General features: G+C 34.4%; 1 protein-coding gene across 1 annotated transcript in view; it reads left to right on the forward strand.

The window, feature by feature from the left end:
• The window catches only part of ZBTB41 (zinc finger and BTB domain containing 41), a gene marked incomplete at both ends in the record, with an annotated part of 35,229 nt that extends 14,997 nt beyond the window's left edge, over positions 1–20,232 (forward strand). Inside the window, 5 exons of the mRNA XM_084244737.1 lie at positions 2,186–2,281; positions 5,221–5,327; positions 6,763–6,868; positions 12,550–12,638; positions 19,577–20,232. Of these exons, the coding sequence (XP_084100863.1) occupies positions 2,186–2,281; positions 5,221–5,327; positions 6,763–6,868; positions 12,550–12,638; positions 19,577–20,232 (1,054 nt within the window). The remainder of the gene's footprint in view (positions 1–2,185; positions 2,282–5,220; positions 5,328–6,762; positions 6,869–12,549; positions 12,639–19,576) is intronic.
• Positions 20,233–20,771: the final 539 nt, after the last annotated feature.

Genomic DNA, 20,771 nt, shown 5'->3' on the forward strand with positions numbered 1-20,771 from the left:
AGTCTGTGCAAAATGTCCTCTCATTTGTTTGTTTTTACTGTGGTAAGAACATTTAATAGGGGCCTCCCTGGTGGCGCAAGGGTTAAGATGCAACCTATGAAGCTGTCTGCAGCCACTGCAGCAGGAGTTTGATTCCCAGCCAGCCAGGAAGCAACCCATATTGAATAGCAACTCTATTCCCCCTTCCCTGATCCAAATTCTTATCTGTACTCTGCCTCTCTATAGTACCTGTAAGCTAATGAAGTTCATTAAGCTTTGCTGATTGATTTACTTGATGACACTAGTTTCATTTCATAGAAAAGTTCTTTTTTGACCTATCCATGAGAATTAAAGGTAGGTCATGGTAATATGCTTAGAAGAAAATACATAGTTGCACATTCATATTAACCATATTTCTGCCAGATTTCCTATACCTAGTCCATTCTAGCTTCTCAGTGCTCAGATAATGGTGAATTCTATGTTCACCAGTAATTGTTCATGATTTTACCCACTGAAATGGTCTCTTGCTAATAATACTTAGGGAAGCCTCAGTCAGATTTGATCCAGGAAACCTCTTAACATTTATTTGTGGGTCTTATCAAATAGTGGCAATATCGTTAGGTTTGCGTTTTATACTAAAGCATTCAGTATGTTTAGTGATATAGGTCGTATATACCTATGTACACATGTAGTAAAATTAACTATCAAGGGAATCCTTAACATAAGATCGTTCTGAGAGAGCAAGATTGCAAGAAGAATTCAGATCAAGAAGAATTCTGAATCATTCTAATGTACAGCAATGTTCTGTCTCTTACCTTGCATATAAGTGTTTAATACTGTTCTTTAAGCCATGTATATAATTTTTTTAAAGATTTATTTATTTATACAAGCACGGGTACAAGCCAGAGTTGCAGGAAGGTGAGAGAATTCACAGGAGACAGAGCAGGGAGCAGAACAGGCAGAAGGACCAAAATACACTGCTGAGCGGAGCAGCAGGTGAGACAGGATAGGTCTGCCGCCATGTGGGAATCTCCCTGGCTGGCCGGGAATCAAACTGGCACTGCAGAGGCTGTGGACAGTTTCACAGCGCTGTGGTTCAATCCGTTGCACCACTGCAGAGACCCCATATATATAAATTTTATATTCTAGTATATAAAAGTTCTATAATTAAAAAAGTTAAAAATAACAGATGAATGTGAGACAAAATAGGACAATCATCATGCCATGCTGTATTTGATTGAAAACTCATTCTTACAGATTGATAAATTATAAAATTCATTTTATGCCTTGTAAATTATTTTTCCTTTTAAAGATCTTTCTGTAAAAACAAAATTTTAATAAAAACCAAAATAACTTTTTAACTTTTAATCTCTTAATAGGTAGGAGTCTAGGAATAGGTTTATGGATTTTTTTTTTTACAAACTTGGGTATACCTTTAGATTCTCTTGTCAAATGTTGGTGGACCTTATAGAGGAGCACCATCTCTTGACATAGATCTACCTTTGTTTAAGATTCAGATTCAGCTTTTGGGATTGGGAAAAAACCATCCACTGGTAATGACAACCAAAAGCCTGCAGAGGTCAGACATACTGCCTTTTACTTCCTTTTCCCCAAAACTATCCATCTTACTCAGCATTTTTAATATGTGCGAAATATCAGAATGTTAGTATTATAGGAAATACTAGTGATAGTTTTGAACAACAGAGATTACACAGTATCTTATCCAAGGGCAGTGAGGCTGGATGTGTTAGGATAGCAATAATTGTATTCTGCATGTTTTCCCTTTTTCACATTGGCATCTGAAAGTACAAGTACATAAAATTTTTCTTTGACTTAAAACTTACCTTCCACCAAAATTTACATCAATTTTACCTAATTATTAGTAGTGATAAGAATTTTTTACTTCTTAAAAGTTTACTAATGCTATAGGATTAAATTTTTGAGCAAACCAGTGGCAAACAAGGTCAAAGTTAAATTGTTTTTACTTGTATTTTTAAGGAGGAAGCCACAATTAAGCATGTATGCATGCTGGTGAGACAAATCCAATAGGGAGCAAAAATATAGTGTCTGCTAATTATAATACCTTTCTAAAAAGCTTTCTGGAAATCTGTTTTAATATATACAATGACATCAATGAAATCTTTTAAACACACATATATATTTTACATATATACATATATATATATATTTTTTTTTTTAAACATAGAACTACTTTGAAAGAACATTTGAGAATCCATAGTGGAGAAAAGCCTCATCTTTGTAGTATTTGTGGGCAAAGTTTTCGTCATGGAAGTTCGTATAGGTAAGTCATCTTTTCCCTATTTTAAATGTCATAAAATCACATCTCCATTTTAATTTCATTTTCTTATCATTGCTTTACTTGTTTTTTTTAAGATTTATTTTTATTTATTTATGCATACAAGCACTGGGGTGTAGGCCAGATGTGCAGGGAGGTGAGAGGGACAGAGTGGGGAGCTGAACAGGTGGATCTAGTGAAATACACTGCTGAGGGGAGCAGCAGGTGAGACAAGAGAGGTCTGCTGCACCATGTAGGTTATCTCCCTGGCAGGGATCGAACTCAAGCCTCAGTGGCTGGCGATAGCTTGAGAACACTGAGATTTTAACTCCTACACCACCAGGGAGGCCCTGCTTTACTTGTTTGTTCAATAAAAACATTTCTTTAAAACTTATAATAAGTAAAATTGGGCAAAAAAAATCTTTACTGTATAGGCTTTTCCCCTGACATTATGATTTCTTAATATTAACTTTGTTCTGTTTTAAAACATTATTTCCTCACCACTAAGTTTGCTGAATGCTTTACTATCTTCACTGTCATCACTCAAATAGTTATTTCATTACTTTTGTTTTGAGTTAAAGCTGTGTTCTAAAATTAATACATTCCTTCACTGGAGTATCAAAAAATATCATAAAATATGGCAAAGTTGGGAAGCCTGTATTAGTTGTAAGTTATATAATTATTTTTATAGCTGATTTCTAACAACATTTGCAATTTATGAGGTTTTTTTTCTGAATAAATAATAGATCTACTATGAGGTATGTGTACAAATTATTTTTTATTAATGCCCTCATGAATTTCATTGTTAAAGCTTTAATATTTAACTTTCATTTATTATTGATCTCTTTTAAGTTTACACAGAATGTTTCCCCTTTAAATGTGTTTAGTTATTTTACTGGTTTTAGTTATAGTAAAATCAACACCTGTTTTGGCAACTTGAATGGGAAAGCTATTCATTTCACTAGAACATATATGTACACAGAGGATTGTGGGGATAGAAATAATTCAAATTAAAATGAAAAGTTAAACGGGCCTCCCGGGTGGCGCAGCGGGTTGAGTGCTGTGCTGTGAAGCTGTCCGCAGCCTCGGCAGTGCGGCTTCGATCCCAGCTGCGCAAGCGAGAATCCCGCATGGTGCGCAGACCTCTCTGTCACGCCCACTGCTCACTTCAGCAGTGTATTTCTGTTGTCTGCCTGTTCTGCTCCCTTCTCTGTCTCTGGTGAAGCCTCTCACCCTCCTGCACCTCTGGCCTGTACCCCAGCTCTTGTATAAAAATAAATAAATCTTTAAAAAAAAGAAAAGTTAAACCAAAACAGAGAGGTACCCTGCTGATTGGGAGACTATCTTTGCACTCCATTCAACTGATAAGGGAGCAATCACAAAGATATGTGAAGAACTCACAGGATTCAACAAAAACAAAATAAACAATCCAGTCAAGAAATGGGCAGAAGAGCTTAAAAAGACATTTCTCCCAAGAGGAAATGCAAATGGCCAACAGGCATATGAAAAAATGTTCAACATCCCTTATCATCAGGGAAATGCAAATCAAAACCACATTGAGATACCACCTTATACCAGTAAGAATGGCACATATCAAAAAAAACAAGCAACAACAAATGTTGGTGAGGATGTGGTGAAAAAGGAACTCTCCTACATTGCTGGTGGGAGTGCAAACTGGTCCAACCACTATGGAAAGCTGTCTGGAGGTTCCTCAGTCTACTAAAAATGGAGCCACCGTATGACCAGGCAATTTCACTCCTAGGGATCTACCCAAAGGACACAAAAACATTGATTTCAAAAGAACACCTGTACACCTATGTTTATTACAGCACTATTTACAATAGGCAAAACCTGGAAGCAACCTAAATGCCCAAAAATAGATAACTGGATCAAGAAGATGTATATATACACAGTGGAATATTATTCAACAATCAAAAAAGAGTAACTCATTCCATTTGCAGCAACACGAATGGAGCTAGAAGTTATGCTCAGTGAAATAAGCCAGAAGAAAAAAGAAAAATATCGGATGATTTCACTTATAGCAGGAATATAGGGAAACCAAATAAGACACCAGTGTAAAAAAATAACAACAGTACAAAACACAACAAAGCAAAAACAGACAATTATAAATCAGAGACATACTGTAGGGTAGGAGGAGGGAGGGGAATCATAGGGAGGGAGTGAGGAACACAGGGGACTGAGGTAATGGTGCACGGGTGCATTGGTACAGGAAACTATGGGGACTACATTTGAGGGGGTGGGGGAAGCAAATAATTGTTTAAAAATGAACAATGATGTGAAAAATTAAAAAAAATTAAAAAAATGAAAAATTAAATGAATTTTAATAATTTAAACCTTTTATAATCTGGTTTGGGGTGGCTATACAATGATCCACATTTTACTTGGCTAGTGTGAAGAAAAGTAAAATGTAATGTCAGAAAGTTGATTACTTATAAAATTTACTGAATTTTCAACTTTCAATTTTTAAGTGGCATCACTTGTCCAGAATAGAATTAATTCTTAATTATTTCCTTTACCATTTGTTATCATTATATAACCTATATTTAGATCACTTGTACATTTACCCCATTTAATTCTGATTCCTTCTGTATTCACTCCCAATTTTACTACCTCTGAGATTTTGCCAATCAGATAATGACCCTTGACATTGGTAGGTTCAGTGAAATTTAGGATCTAAAGAGTCAGGAAGGCGTATCCTCCAGAAGGAAGTAGTGTGGGCAAGTACAGTTGTTGAAGTGCTTTTTAGAAAAAGGGTGTGGGGACTCTGAAGTTGACAGAGTGGGAAAGACCCTGAAGGTCATAGATATGGAGCATATAAAGAAAGTATGAGGGTGGCTGAGTATATAAGCCAGTTTTCACTATTTAGAGTTAATTTTTTTCCTCCTATGTCACCACTTTCAATGATCTTCAATATTTTTTTATAGACTTCATTTACGAGTACATCATGATGATAAAAGATACGAGTGCGATGAATGTGGGAAAACATTTATTCGTCATGACCACCTTACAAAGCACAAAAAAATACATTCAGGTAAGGTCACCTTCCAAAGCATAAAAAAATACATTCAGGTAAGGTGTGTTTTGCAAGGATGTTTTCAAAATCATTTTAAAATGCTCTTGGAAAGGATCTACTACATCATGTTTCTTTGGTTATAATTTTAATAAATTTGTATACATTGGTCTCGGAACCCTCTGCTGGTTATAAAGGCCTTTAAAAGTATGTAAAAAGTACATAGTTTTATGACATGTTTTTGCTCACTGTGATGTTGTTTGCCCTTTATTGTGACAAATTATACTTTAAAGTTTGTTTTAGTCAAGTTCTTAAAAGTTGCATTTTGTGTGTTATGTGGTTATGTATAATTGCTCTTGGCACTTCCCTAAAGGGAGAAGCCAAGAGAGCATTTCTCATTTTGATGGGTTTTGAGAGAAGTTAGCAAAATTCACATGTTTGAAAAGAAATGATTATAATTAGGTACTAAAGTTTATATAATCGTGAATTTATTAAACTCTCTCTTTGGAGAGAGTACTTTAATAAACGTGATCAATTTCAGATCTTTATTCTCTATTTGTAAGTTTTATACTCTGGGGATTTCTTTCATATTTTTCTCTCAGATTGGTAAGGAAATGCAAAGAGGATGAACTATGTGTGCACAATAATGGGAAAGAGCCTTGTTTATGAGCACAGTAGAACAGGTGATTATTATTATGATTATAAACATAATTTAACTATAAAGTATGAAATAGATAATATTTGTTTCTTAAATAATCCCAATGAGTCAGGTTACAATTGTTATCTTCACTTTGAGACTGACAGTTTGATGGTTTTTTTCATTGGAATTGTGCATTTTAACTTATAGGAAGAGAATTCTAATTCCTAATTCTAGAAGTCACATGGTTCAGTTGCACACTGGTATTGAGTCTGTGATTTTTAAAGATTAGACTTTATAACCAAATATAAGAACGTGGATAAGAAATTGAACTCATCTAAGATTTCCCTTTATATTTGTTACTTTGGCTCATTGCAAGCGTAAAAAATCCCCACGGATGTAGTCTTATAAGTACAAATATCTGAAAATATTTAGCTCCTTTTTATAAACATTTAAGATAGCTCTATCTTGATTCTGTGTTACATTCATTTGACATGTTTGATATACAAACTTAAATATCCCTAAAATTTTCCTGAGGTTTGAAGTAATTTCATTTATCTTGCTACATTGAAAGGTAAGATTGAAGTCTATAACAGAACCTTTTTCCAAGTGGGGAAAAAGGTTCACATTCATGAAAGTAAGCAGATTTATTGAAGAAAAATAGTTGAGTAAGGAATATAAAGCAAAAACCCCAGAATGAAGGATTACTTTATTTGCCTCAAATATAACCCACCATGTTATCTTACTGTTTGATAATTTGTTTCTGGGAGATTAAGACTCTGAAATGTATTTGATAATCAAAATGTTTGGATCTTTAAGGTGAAAAGGCTCATCAGTGTGAAGAATGTGGAAAATGTTTTGGTCGTAGGGATCATCTCACCGTTCATTACAAAAGTGTGCACCTTGGAGAGAAAGTATGGCAAAAGTAAGTGAAAAAGCAAGGTTTCTCATAATCACTATATTAGATAAGTGTAAGTTAGAAGAAAGTTATAGTTTGTCATATAGTTTATTTTGTTTTATTGAGAATAGGTTAATAAGCTTAGTGAAGGAGTTGAGCGAAGCAAATTTTTCCTACTTGTTATCAGTTGATTCAAAGGCTAGGGGTTGTATGCATTGAAGTTAGTAAGGGCCTTTTTGATGACACAGGGATTAAAGTCAACTCTATGAAACTGTCAGCAGCTACCCCAGCATGGGTTTCTTCCCTGGCCAGGGAGCTAACCCACATATGGCACAGCAGACCTCTCCTGTCCCACCTGCTGCTCCCCTCAGCAGTGTATTTTAGTGACTCTGCCTGTTCTGCTCCCCTCTCTGTCTCTGGTGAATCCTCTCAACCCCCCACTTCTGGCCTATACCCCAGTTCTTGTGTGCATAAATAAATAAGAGTAAGTCTTTAAATAAAAAACTAATACAAAGTCTTGGCATTCTTTGGTGATTTCATTTATCTTTGATTGGTGTAACTCTTTGAGAACTAAATATGAATATAGTGACTGCACATTATACTTACTCAGACAGCAGTTATTACAAAGTGTCATCAAAATTTAAGTCTTTCTTATCACTGAATTCTATTAAAAGTGATATTTTATTTGAAGGATGCATGTGGTCCTGAAGATTAACTTTTTAATACAATTTAGATGTCCAGGTTTAACTGAGATTAGTTGTTGAGTGTAAAGGTATTCAAAAAATTCACCTCTTGGACTTAGTATTGGAGCAAATGCTATAAGTAATAGACATGATCTTCTAAGATGCTAAGAAGCTTAGTTTAATAGTACTGAGCATGAGCAACAAATTCTATGTAGTATATATAACAAAATATATGTAGTATATGTAAATGCAGTAAAATGATAGATCCATTTGAAAGAAGTGTTGACTTTTATTCATTTTTGCATTTTCTTATTTTGGTTTGTTGTTTTATCGATTTTGTTCATGATGCACTCATTGAATCAATGTATTCATCATAGTCAGAGAATACTAAGAATGCCGCTAAATGATAGGATATAAAGATATGCATATTGCTGTATCAAAAAAGAACTTCAACATTTGTGTGAATGGGTGAAATAGTCTTCAAACTAAAAACTCACTTGCTTAAAAAATAAAAAAAAATAAAAACTCACTTGCTGTGGGGATTCTTTAAGTTTTTTCTACCCTTTTTATATACTGAAAAATTATTCGGTACCTCAGAAACAAAATACCCTTTGCTTATATAAATGATAATGTTATATCATTTAAATAAATTATATTTAAAAATTTGAATAAGAAATGTACTTATTAATTCACTTAAATATAACCTTCACATGTGGATATAATAGCAATTTTGTAGAAAAGAATTACAAATAAACATTAAAAGAGTGACTTTTACATTTTTGTAAATCTCTATTATAGCTTAATAGAAGACAGCTAGATCTAAGTCTGCTGTCATGTGTTATTTTGAATGAAGTAAATAACACAGCTAACTGGTTGGTAAAAGGAGGAGTAGTTTAATAACCTTCATAGATAATTATGGATATTTTCCTTTGCTCTTACAAGTCTAAAGAAGTGATAGATTCTTAAAGGTAGTTTGTTGAAAGGTAGAATCTGAAACAAGATTACTGAGATTTTCATATTCTATTACATTTGATTTACTGGTCTGTTTATAATTTTAATTTTTTTTTAATCTATGCATAATATTATATCTTGCGTTGGTCAATTGAAAAATATAGATTGACTGGGTTGTGCGGACTTTTCAAACGTTAGCATATTTCACAATACTAGATCACCAGATCACATTTATTAATAATGCCTCCAATCTCAGAAACAAGTACTGAGAAGTCATCAAGATCACAAGGTCAAATGGAGTTTCCAAAATTTTTAATTTGCTTGAGAGCTCAAGTTTTATTGTTGATAGAAAATATTGTCAATATCTACCCTAGAAGTAACAAGCTTATTTCATTTAATTTTTGAGAAAATGTCTGCAAATACTCATCCTTAACTGTAATTTTTATTTCTTTCATTGTTTCAAGTAAAATGCTATTCCGTGAAGAGAATAGCTACTTCAGCTCCCAAGTCAGTTTCACGGGTGCTTTTCTTTGACATAACCATTACACTTTGGTCAGTGCAGTAAAAACACTTCATGTGTACTTCTCATTTTCATCCCAGAGAATATTTAAAAAACCGGGCCTCCCTGGTGGCCCAAGGGGTTAAGAAGCAACCTATGAAACTCTCCACAGCCACTGCAGCACAAGTTCGATCCCCTATCAGGGAGCTACGCACATGGCACAACAGACCTCTCCTGATTCGCTCACTGCTCCCCTCAGCAGTGTACTTCAGTTGATCTTCCTGTTCTGTTCTCCACTCTGTCTCTGGTGAATCTTCTCACCCCCCGCCCCGCCCCCCTGGCCTGTACCCCAGTTCTTGTATGCATAAATAAATCTTTTTTAAAAAATTAAAAAGAATATTTAAAAAAAACACAGTCTAAAAAGTCAAAATTTAGTAAAATTAGGGATTTTACTGCTTTATAACACTTTCCTTTCTATGAGTACAGGGTGATGAATGTAGTTTGCTATACCAGTATTGTTTAAAGCTCAGATACCAGCCCTTCTGCCTACCATTTATCTTGCATCGTTAGTGTCAATGTCAACGAGAAAGGTAAATAATGTTACAGTATAGTTTTGAAAATAATTTTCAGCTCTTGACCCTCCGAAATAATTTTGGAATCCCCTCCCCCTGCAAGGGCTTGCTGACTTAGATAATTGTGGAACCAAAACTTATAGGGCTCCACTTTCTGCAATCTAGAAAAGGGAGCCTTACATTTATTTTATGGAACCAGTACTTTATCCCATGTGATATAAGGTCATTGAAGATTTTTAACAGGGTGATACAGTTGGATTTGCATTTTAGATAGATAATGCCTATTGATATATGGAGGCTGGATTTGTGGTAAATAAGTCTGAAGGCAGAGAAATCAATTGATTAGAAGTCTGTTATAATCTAGGAAAAAATTTTGAGGGCATAGGTGTCATAAGTTAGGGAGTAATGTTAATAATGAACAGTGGAAGCTACTTAATTGAAAAATACTTAGTCCTTTATCGAGGGAACGGGAGCAGTCATGAATGATTTTAATTTCTTTTTTTTTAAAAGATTTAATTATTTATGCTTTCAAGAACTGGGGTACAGGCCAGAGGTGCCGGAGGGTGAGAGGATTCACCGGAGACAGAGCAGAGAGTAGAACAGGCCAACAGACCAAAAACATTGCTGAGGGGAGCAGCGGGCGAGACAGAAGAGGTCTGCCAGACCATGTGGGTCTCTCCCTGGCCAGCCAGGAGTTGAACCCGTTTTGCAGAGGCTGTGGACAGCTTCATAGCGCTGTGCTCAACCCCCCGTGCCCCAGGAGGCCCAAATGATTTTAATTTCAGAGAATTCCTGATTTAATTCAGTGGCTGATACTTGCCACTGATACAGAGAATGTAGACGATAGGTTAAGTTTTTGGAGGGAGATGATATGTATTGACTGTGAGGTACACAATACAAATGTCAATATAAAACTTGATAGGTAGATAGCCTAAATCTCAGGACTAAAATCTAGGCTATGAGTAAAGATTTCTTTGTGAGTATATAAAAGATTATCCAAAGAGAGAATGTGGAGGGTTATGAGAATTAGCACCTCTCCTCCCACCAATTATTTTCTAATATTTCTTCACTCCTTCTAAACATTTTTTTTAAAGATTTATTTATTTATACATACAAGAATTGGGGTGCAGGCCAGAGGTGTGGGAGTTGAGGGGGTGGGGTGAGAGGATTCACCAGAGGTAGAATGAGGAACAGAACAGGTGGATTGACTGAAATACACTGCCCAGGGGAGCAATGGGTGAGACAGGAGAGGTGCCATTGGGTCACCTCCCTGGCCGTGGATCAAATTCCTGCTGCAGTCGCTGTGGATTACTTCATAGTGCTGCAACTTAACCCCTGTGCTACAAGGGAGGACCCCTTCCAAGCATTTTAAAATGGTGACTCAGCTTCAGTATCCACTTCACTTTCCATTCACTGTTGCAGGGGGTACACTTGGGCCTCTGAATTTACTATTAACCCAACAGACATTTTTTAGTCTTTGCTCACTGGAGATTTCTGCTTCATTTGGAACTGTTTATCACTCCTGCTCTGAAAATCTATACTCTTTAGCATCCCTGTGAGAATAGAGGGATATATACATATGGCCTGATTTTATCTTTATCCTCTGTGAGACAATTAAAGTGTTTTGAGCATATTTCTATTTAAAACATCACTCTGTTCATAGTATAAGCCATGATTTCTTACTTCCAGCACCATAAACATTTTGGGGCAGATAATATTTGGATGTGAAAGGCTGTGAGATGTTTGTAATTACAGACTCTACCACTAGGTGGTAGTAGCACCTATCTACCCCATTTTCAGTGAAAACTGAAAATTTCTTCAGGTATTGCCAATGGAGAGTATTGCAAAATTACCCATGGTTGAGTACCACGTCTTCTTTCTCTTTGTGCCCATGTGACCCTGCTTGTATCTATTTATATTTACCATGGCTATGAAAGTCAAACCAAATATATATCTTCTGAATCTTTTACTAAGTATATCACTGATACTTTTAATTTACTAAATCAGATTGATCTTTTTAAATGTCTGTTTCATCTGTTTTGTAGAACATGTTAGCTTTAATTACATTTCTGTGTACACATTATATATGAATTGTTTCCAATGTCAAATGTAGACTTCCCAGTAACTACTACTGAAATGCTAATCATTTTATGAATATTTTAATCTTTATGTTAAATTTTGAGTTTAGAATTGTTTAATTCACAAACATACTGTTAGGCACTTCACTATACTGCTTAATGATTTGAATTTTGTAATTTTCAGTTTTTATGTCTATAGTAAAAATAAAGTCCTGGTATAATTTTTAATGTAAATTGAAATTTAAGTTCTAATTTATATTTATTTGTAATCAAGTGAACCAGTGATGGTAGGGTCACTTTTTGTCAGATGCACAATTTGAGATTGCTGCAGTTTCTTTGATTCAGCCTCAGCATCTTTTTTTAAATTTTTGATCAAAATATAATTTATGTACATCAAAATTCTCTTTTTCATGTTTAGATCTGCAGGTTTGACAAATGCATACAATCTTATAACCCTTAGCACAGTCAAAACTAAATTAGTTCCATCAATCCAAAAATTTCCATCATGCTGCTTTTTATAGTTAACCAGTCTTTCCATCTTCAGCCCATCAGTAATCTGTTTCATCCCTATAATTTTTCCTTTGGTTTTTAATAGTGAGTAATAATAATAAACTAAAGTTTCAGTGATTTAAAGCTTAAAATTAAGTGATTAACAGTTGAAATTCTTAGGACTTGTTTTATAGATTTGTTTGTTGAATATAACCTAAAGGAAGAAGAACCAGTGGTAAGAGTGATACTTAAAGAGTATTTCTATGTGCCTTTGTAACTCTGTGCTTTACTAATGTGAGAGTTGGATGGATGGATGGATATGTATATCTGTATATATATAGAGAGAAAAAGACAAAGAGTAATAAAGTTGTAAAGTATTTTCATTATGTTATGTATTAAAATTATATTGAAAAGCTCAAACTATTTTACTTTTTAGGTATAAAGCAACATTTCATCAATGTGATGTTTGTAAGAAAATTTTCAAAGGCAAATCAAGTCTAGAAATGCATTTTCGGACACATTCAGGTAAAACCTACTGAGTAGTGTGTGTGTGTGTATATATATATATATATATATATATATATAGGTATAATTATTCAGGAGTAAAGTATGGATGTTTAATTTTTTTTCCTTGGTCAAGTTTTTTTCTCATTAATACTTTTACTCATTATATTAAATTTTTGTCATGAATGAATAATATTCTGGCCTTCAATTCTCTTTTATATAAGCTTCAAATTTTTAGAATATCATTGTGTAAAATTCAGGAAAAAATTTTCCTTAGAGGATTTACTCAACTTTTAGCTCTCAGTTTCCCCTTTCCTCATATTTTGTGGTTCCTCTGTGGTTATGTAACTCTCTGAATGCATTTCTATTATTTTATTCTCTTTTGAAAGTAATTCAAATGTGATCTTGTGTTGCTCACCAAGTTACCATTGTATACTTTTCCTTTTTACGTAACCAGTTGTGATGCATTATAGTTACAATAGCCTGTTTTGCTTCAGCTGCTTTAGAAGTTGTCATTTTCTAAATCTTTCTTTTTGCTCCTATGTAATGCTATCATATTTTAAAATATAGGCTGTGTTGTATTCTTTCCTATATATAGTCAAAGTCCTCGTTTGACTTACCATGTAAGTTAATTTTTAAAGCTTGCTGTTTCAAAGAAAGCAACTCATAAGTACATTTATGACTGCTTTGTTTTTCAGTTTTGATTTTGTCAAGGTGCTGTTCTGGATGAGTAAAATAATTGATTTCATAAATATTAGAATGGGAAATAACTGGATTTGGACAATTTCAATAGCAGTAAAGAATTTGTTACTGATAAAATGCTGCCATTAAAACCAAAATTATACCCACCTCCAAATGAAAGAGTCATAATTTGGGGGTATATCCATCCATTAGAGTGTAAAATGAAGAGACTATAAATACTATCTTCCACATACTTATAAGTAATAAGCCTAACAAGCTCTAAGATATGAAAGGGATGGTGAACTTATGGAAAGCTAATTTGAGACCACTGATGATTTAAGAATTGTAAACCTACAGGATTTATTCTAGAGGAGAAACTGAGCAATGCCTGCTTTATAATTACATTACAATTCTGAAACATTGATTTATAGTAATTTGTTGATGACCAGTTACAATGTGGGAGTTTCATTTCTGGGTCTCTGGCAGTTAGTTGAAATTAGAGGCAAGTCTGTTGCTGAAATTTGAGAAATGAGCTCTGTTAGGGTTAGGGTTAGAGAGGGAGAAATTATCTGAAGTTGGGGTCAGCAAATTTTTTTAATAAAGTCTATATAGTATATATTTAAAGCGTATAGGCTAGATTGTCAATAATACAACTATTCAAATTTCTTTTGTGTGATTTATATCATGGTAGACAATGTATAAACAAATGAATGTGGCTGCATTCCAGTGAAACTTCATTTACAGAAATAGGCAACAGCCTGGCGTTGGCTTTTGTACTATATAGCTTGCCTACTTTTGATTTAAAGTTGTGAGTAAAAAATATATATATAAAGTGATGAGCAGGCTGTGCTGACAGCACTTCACAGAGTGGCTGTTTCAAGAACTGATCACCATGTCCCTAAATCCATTCCCAGATTTACAGGTCCAGAAAATGCATTTTTTATCTGTGCACTAAGAGTTGGAAGTATTTTGAGGAGTTCTTCATAATAGCCACTGAAGAGTCACCAGAATGTCAGCTTATTAATTCACTTTCTAGAGTATGATTGATTCATATCTACTGACCAAGGTGTCATTTTTCTCTTACCAGGGAAGCAGAATTGCTAAATTTATTAGTTAGAAGTGGAGTTGGTAGAAATTTTGTGAAATAGTTTATTGAGGAAATGGCATAGATACTAAGCTTTATCTTTGTAACAGTATCTCTGGTGAACAGAATAATTTTGTTACCCATATTTTTCCCTCTAGTCAGGATACCCTTATTGCATTATCTGGATTGTATTACCTTGGAAGCATGTTTTTTGGAATCCCCTTATCTAGAATCCATATTCTTTTAGTATATTCTTTATATAGCAAGCTACAAATTGGATTGGTTTTAGTTTTGGTTAGATCTGTAGTCTTAATTACTTCAGATGTATAGATCTGAGTAGATCAATGCCTAGTTCAGGACTTAAAAATAATACATAATTAGTAAGTGTTTGTGGAATGAACAAATTTAATGTTTCTCTATGATGACACTCTAATCACATAATTAGAGAAATTAATTGAAAGTAAATATAGGATTTTCTTTTACAAATGGCTTATTCTCAACCATTATGTGTTTTGCTTATATAATCCTTAAAGAGGTGATTACATTATTCTTTAGTATTTGTCTCATTGAAACAAAATACATTCTTTTAAAATGAGCATAAACCCAATAACAAATTCAGACTCGATTTTAGACAGCAGAATTTTTTTATGGATGATGAATTTTTAAAGCTGTCTTTATTTAGTATAAAACAATGTAGAAAAATCTTAATGAGTAGCTCAATGAATTTTTATAAATGGATAAATACATTCACATAACCATCATTCATGAGGTTACAGACATTACCAGAACTCAGAAGCATTCTTCCTGGCCTCTCCCAGTTAGATAACCTTCTTGCAGAGATGGTCATTATTTTAGCATATCAACAATAATTCATTTTTCCTGTTTGAACTTTGTTCAAATGGGGTTGCACAATAAGTACTCTTTTTTTTTTTTTTTTTGGCCTGGCTTCTTTTGCTCAATATTATGTCTATGAAATTCATTGAAATTCATCCATTAAAATAATTTGTTTCTTTTCATTTTCATATGAATATGAAATGAAATAATTATGAAATAAATGATTACTTATACATTATACTTTGATTGACACTTGATTTGTATTTACTTGGATCTATTGTGAATAAAGCTTCTCTGGACCTTCTTTTTTTTTTTCTATTTTTTTTTTTTTTAATAGAGGCATGTTTCATTTATTTGTTTGTTTGTTTATACATGCACTGGGTACAGTCAGAAGCACGGGAGGGTGAGAGAATTCACCAGAGCCAGAGCGGGGAGCAGAGCAGGCAGAAGGACCAAAGTACACTGCTGAGGGGAGCAGCGGGCGGCAGGAGAGGTCTGCGCGCCATGTGGGACCCTCCTCCGGTGGCCGGGGAGCAGCCGGGGATTGAACCGGCGCTGCAGAGGCTGCAGGCAGCTTCGCTACCCAGCGCTCAACCACTGCGCCACCGGGGAGGCCCTGGACCTTCTTGTCCATGACTTCATACATGTAGTGTAGTCATTTCTGTTATGTATATACCTGGTCCTAGGACTCCTGGCTCATTGGATATGTAGTTTTAAATTGAACTTCAGACTCTGTGAATGAAAAATAATAGAGACCCTTGAAGGTGACTTCTTTCTCAGATATATTTAATTTTCTTTGCACAGGCAGATAGAACGTGAGATGACACTGATTTACTATTGATCTATTTCTAGTCTATCATTCTCTTAGTTTGTCATTATTCTGGAGACTCAGCTGAAACTATGAGGAGTATTCCCAGTTACTCCTCTTTGGTAAAACTTGAACTCTTTATCTCTGCCTCCCTAATGCCCTTGAAATTATTGAAGTATTTGTTCAACATTTTAACCTCTCAGCTCCTGATTTCTAACTACTCAGCAAATGTTGATCTTAGAAGTTGGCAAATATAGGCATTTTGATTCATTTCTCTGTTGTTCCTTTCTAGACTCTTGACACTTGAAATCCTTAGTAGGCCCAAACTTCAACTTTTTTCTTCCCATTTCACTAAGATGCCCTGAAGCCTTTGGCTGCCACTTGGCCTCTGTTTCCCCATACACAGATTCTGAAAGTGTGTTGAGAGAAAACACCTGCATACCCACCTTCTCTTGTATCTAGAATCTTAGCCTCCTATGTTCTGACTGCTTTGGTTGTACTGTAGTGCCTCCAAAGATTTGGGATTTTTTGTTTGCTTTTATCTTTTGTCTTTTCCCCTTTCACCAGCAAGAGATGTAATATAATATAAATTCCTCTATCAATTTTGAAATGAAAAGAAACTTAAGTGCCATTGTCACATACTAACTTTGAATACCTGAAGATAACTAATCCAGTGGATGGCATTTTTTAATTCTGAGGTTCATAGGTCATTATAACTTTAGCTGAGAAAAATTTTGCATCTTTTTTTATTGTATTGTCTTTTTTCTCTTCAAAAATAGATTCCTTTCTATAGGTTATGGGAGGAGTCTTTCATTTATTGCCTTATATCCCTAATTTATGATTTTGAAATGCACCCAACTTTTGGATTATTAGCCATTAGATTATTTTACTGCAAAAAAGCCTCACTGCATGAATGTATTTTTGTTTAATCTGTATTCCTCCTTTCATCAAGTTTAAAATTTTACCCCTTTTTACTGGTGTATCTTTAGACACTCTAAATTTGCTTTTTAAATTTAATAAATGTCAAATTTCCTTTGTGAAATTTTGTCTTTTTACAAACCTAAATTGATTCTTCTATTAAAAATAACATTTTAAAATAATAATGGAAAGATTTCAAAGAAAGATGCCATTCCAAATGCAAGTTTTCTAAAATTGCTATTTTTTAATACTAGAACTGATTGACTAACTTTAAGTTTATAAATAATCTTTGCATTTATAAAAAAAATTAATAAAGACACTCAAGGAACCATCATGGTTAGCACTATACCAGAGGAGACATTTAAAGTCAATACTCTAATCTTTAATAATGAATTGTGTGCTTCTTGGTGTTTTACTAATGATGGGGTACTGTTTTTATTTTTTTTTAAATCATAAAATGCTTCTTACTTGACAAGCTTGAGAAGGAAACAGTCTTCCAGAGAGCCTCCAGAAAGAAATGCAGCCCTCCCAATATCCAGATTTTAGCCTAGCATCAGACTTCCCTATAAAATTGTAAGGTCATAAATTTGTATTTTTTAAGACACTAACTGCCAGGAGTCATTGAGAGGACTTTATAGTTCTTATCTTTTGGAAGTGTAATTTTTTCCCCAAAATACTCTCATGAACATTTTCATATTATTTCTGACTCTAGATATTCTAATAGGTATAAATAAATGTTGGGGGCAGTATGTTCTATGCAGGTTTTTGCATATGTTTTGTTTTCAAGGATGTTAACCGTTTATATGATGTATTAGATTGTTGTCATATTTCACTTTCTTTCTAGTGACATCAGTAATGATACTAGTCAAAAAACAAATAGAAATCTAATAGTACCAGGAACCCAATATCCCAGTATGTGTAAATTTTCTGTTACTGAGACTTGAATGTATCAGTGGACTACAAAATAATAAATATTTAATGAATAATTACTTGATGTTAGTGTTCGGCTTGAAGGTATACTTTATTTCTTAGTTTTCTATGATGATTGGCGATGCTTTAAATGGAAAGATGAACAAAATAATGATATCATCAAACCCATGTAAATTAATATAAAGTCTTTTAGTTAGTTTTAAAGTGTGCCTTTGTATCTATTTTAATACCACTATGTTTGGGGCATATGACTTTTTTGTTGCTGCTGTAACAAATTACCACAGACTTAATGGCTTCAACAATACAAATTTATGATCTTACAACCCTGTAATTTAGGTGAGAAGTCTGATACAAGGCTAAAATCTAGCTGGTTAGTAAGTCCTCAAAAATTTATGGAGTCTTTAGGAAAGAATTTGTTGCCTGCCCATCTTGGTTATTAGTAAGACCATTGTGAAGTTGTAGGACCGGGACCCAGGTTATCGTTTTCTCACTGAGACCTTTCCCAGCTAATAGAGGTTGCTACTTTTCTTGTATCCTTGTCCCCTTCTTTCATTTTCAAAGAAAAATATGCCAGATTGAGTTATCTCATTGCTACTTTCTGACCTACTCTTCAGTTATTGATCACTTTTAAAGACTAGTGTAATTAGGTTACCCAGTTAATCTCCCATTTCAGGTAGTGCATCATTGGGAAGCCATTATTCTACCCACCAGACTGGCCAACCTAGGAATTTATAATGTTTCATTTTTATAAAAGAAAGTTACTTTGTAAGAATCTGACTCAGGAGGAATTGAAACTGGTAGAGCTTTCTTATTCTTTACCCTAAACAGCTCTTATTTTGATCTCAAGCTAAAGATAAGTATCACATGGGCCTCCCTGGTGGCGCAGCGGTTGAGCACTGGGTTGCGAAGCTGCCCGCAGCCTCTGCAGGGCCAGTTCGATCCCCGGCTGCTCCCCGGCCACCGGGGGAGGGTCCCACATGGCGCGCAGACCTCTCCTGCCACCCGCTGCTTCCCTCAGCAGTGTACTTCGGTCCTTCTGCCTGCTCTGCTCCCCGCTCTGACTCTGGTGAATTCTCTCACCCTCCCGCGCTTCTGACTGTACCCAGTGCATGTATAAACAAAACAAACAAGCAAGCAAACAAATAAATAAATAAAACATGCCTCTATTAAAAAAAAAAAAAGATAAGTATCACAACTTATTTTAATCTAAAAATCCATATTAATCAGTTACAATTTTGATTGTATCCTTTTTGAGTGATAGCAAATCAAATGTTTTGGTTTTACAACTTTTTAGGGGGTATAGCAAAAATAAAAGCAATAGCAGTAATAGCCTAGGTTTATGGAGTATTTATCATGTGCCAGGTACAGTTCTACAGTGCTGTTACTTCATTTTGTCTTTTAATCTATTCACCGATTCTGTGAAGTGGGTGCTGCATTCCATGTGACAGATGAGAAAACTATGCTTAGAAGTTAGCTTGCTCAAAGTTTAGATAGTAAGTGGTGTAGTTTGATATCAGAGACCTTTTTGATGTTTGAAACAATTCTCTTTACCAACTTACTATACTGTCTCTATTTGGTGATAACATATAATAATATTACTACTTTATTAAGTTCTTGAAAGTATTCACATGGACAGTTTGCTGCTTAAAATTGTCTTGCCATCTGGCGTGCATTTTACACCTAATTTCATTTTTGTTCATACAGGTGAAAAACCATACAAGTGTCAGATTTGCAATCAATCTTTTAGAATTAAGAAAACTTTAACAAAACACCTGGTTATTCATTCTGATGCCCGACCTTTCAACTGTCAGCACTGTAATGCAACATTTAAGCGGAAAGACAAGCTGAAATACCACATTGACCATGTTCATGGCATAAAATCTCCTGATGATCCTCTCAGTACTTCTGAGGAAAAACTTGTATCTTTGCCAGTAGAGTACTCATCTGATGATAAAATCTTTCAAACAGAAACAAAACAATATATGGACCAGCCCAAAGTTTATCAGTCGGAAGCCAAGACTATGTTACAGAATGTATCTGCTGAAGTATGTGTTCCAGTAACATTGGTTCCAGTTCAGATGCCTGACACTCAGAATGATCTGGTGCGTCACACTACCACACTTCCACCATCTTCTCATGAGATCTTGTCACCACAGCCACAATCAACTGATTATCCACGAGCAACTGATTTAGCTTTTCTGGAAAAATACACTCTTACTCCTCAACCTGCAAACATAGTTCATCCAGTCCGACCAGAACAAATGCTAGATCCTAGAGAACATTCTTATCTTGGAACATTATTGGGCCTTGATAACACTACTACTGTACAAAATATTTCTAATAATGAGCATCATTCATGAGTAAATCTAAACATTCCACAGACTTATTTTGATGGTAATTTGCTAATGGTAGCCTAGAGCTGATGACTTTTAGTAGGGCTGCTATTTTCTCTAGTTTCTCAAGACCTCAGAACCATTTCAAATCAAGAAAAAAAAGTATCTGTTTACCAAGATACATGCTTGGAAACATTTTCAGGCATAAATAATATTTGAAGTGAACCTTTTTTTGTGATTTTTAAAGATTAGAAGTAATTTTTAATGATTTCTCAAACTTTTCAGAATTATTAGCTACTACATTTTATGGGTATTTTTTTTAATTGTAAGTGAAAATTTTTACTCTTCTTCAGTCTCATTTCTCCTTTGCCCATCTTCCAAACAAGTTTAAAGATGATGTAGCCTTTAAGAAAGAATATAAGACTATACTGGTATTTGCAACTGTTCCTGATACTAGTTTAAGAGTCACTGTTATTTCTTCCAGATTTTGAAAATTGAAATTAGGAATTTGTATTTATAAGAAAGTCTTGGATATTTCTGTGTTATCATTATCCTTTGGATTTTTG

This window comes from Talpa europaea (genome assembly GCF_964194135.1).
Source record: "Talpa europaea genome assembly, chromosome: 10".
NCBI lineage: Eukaryota > Metazoa > Chordata > Mammalia > Eulipotyphla > Talpidae > Talpa > Talpa europaea.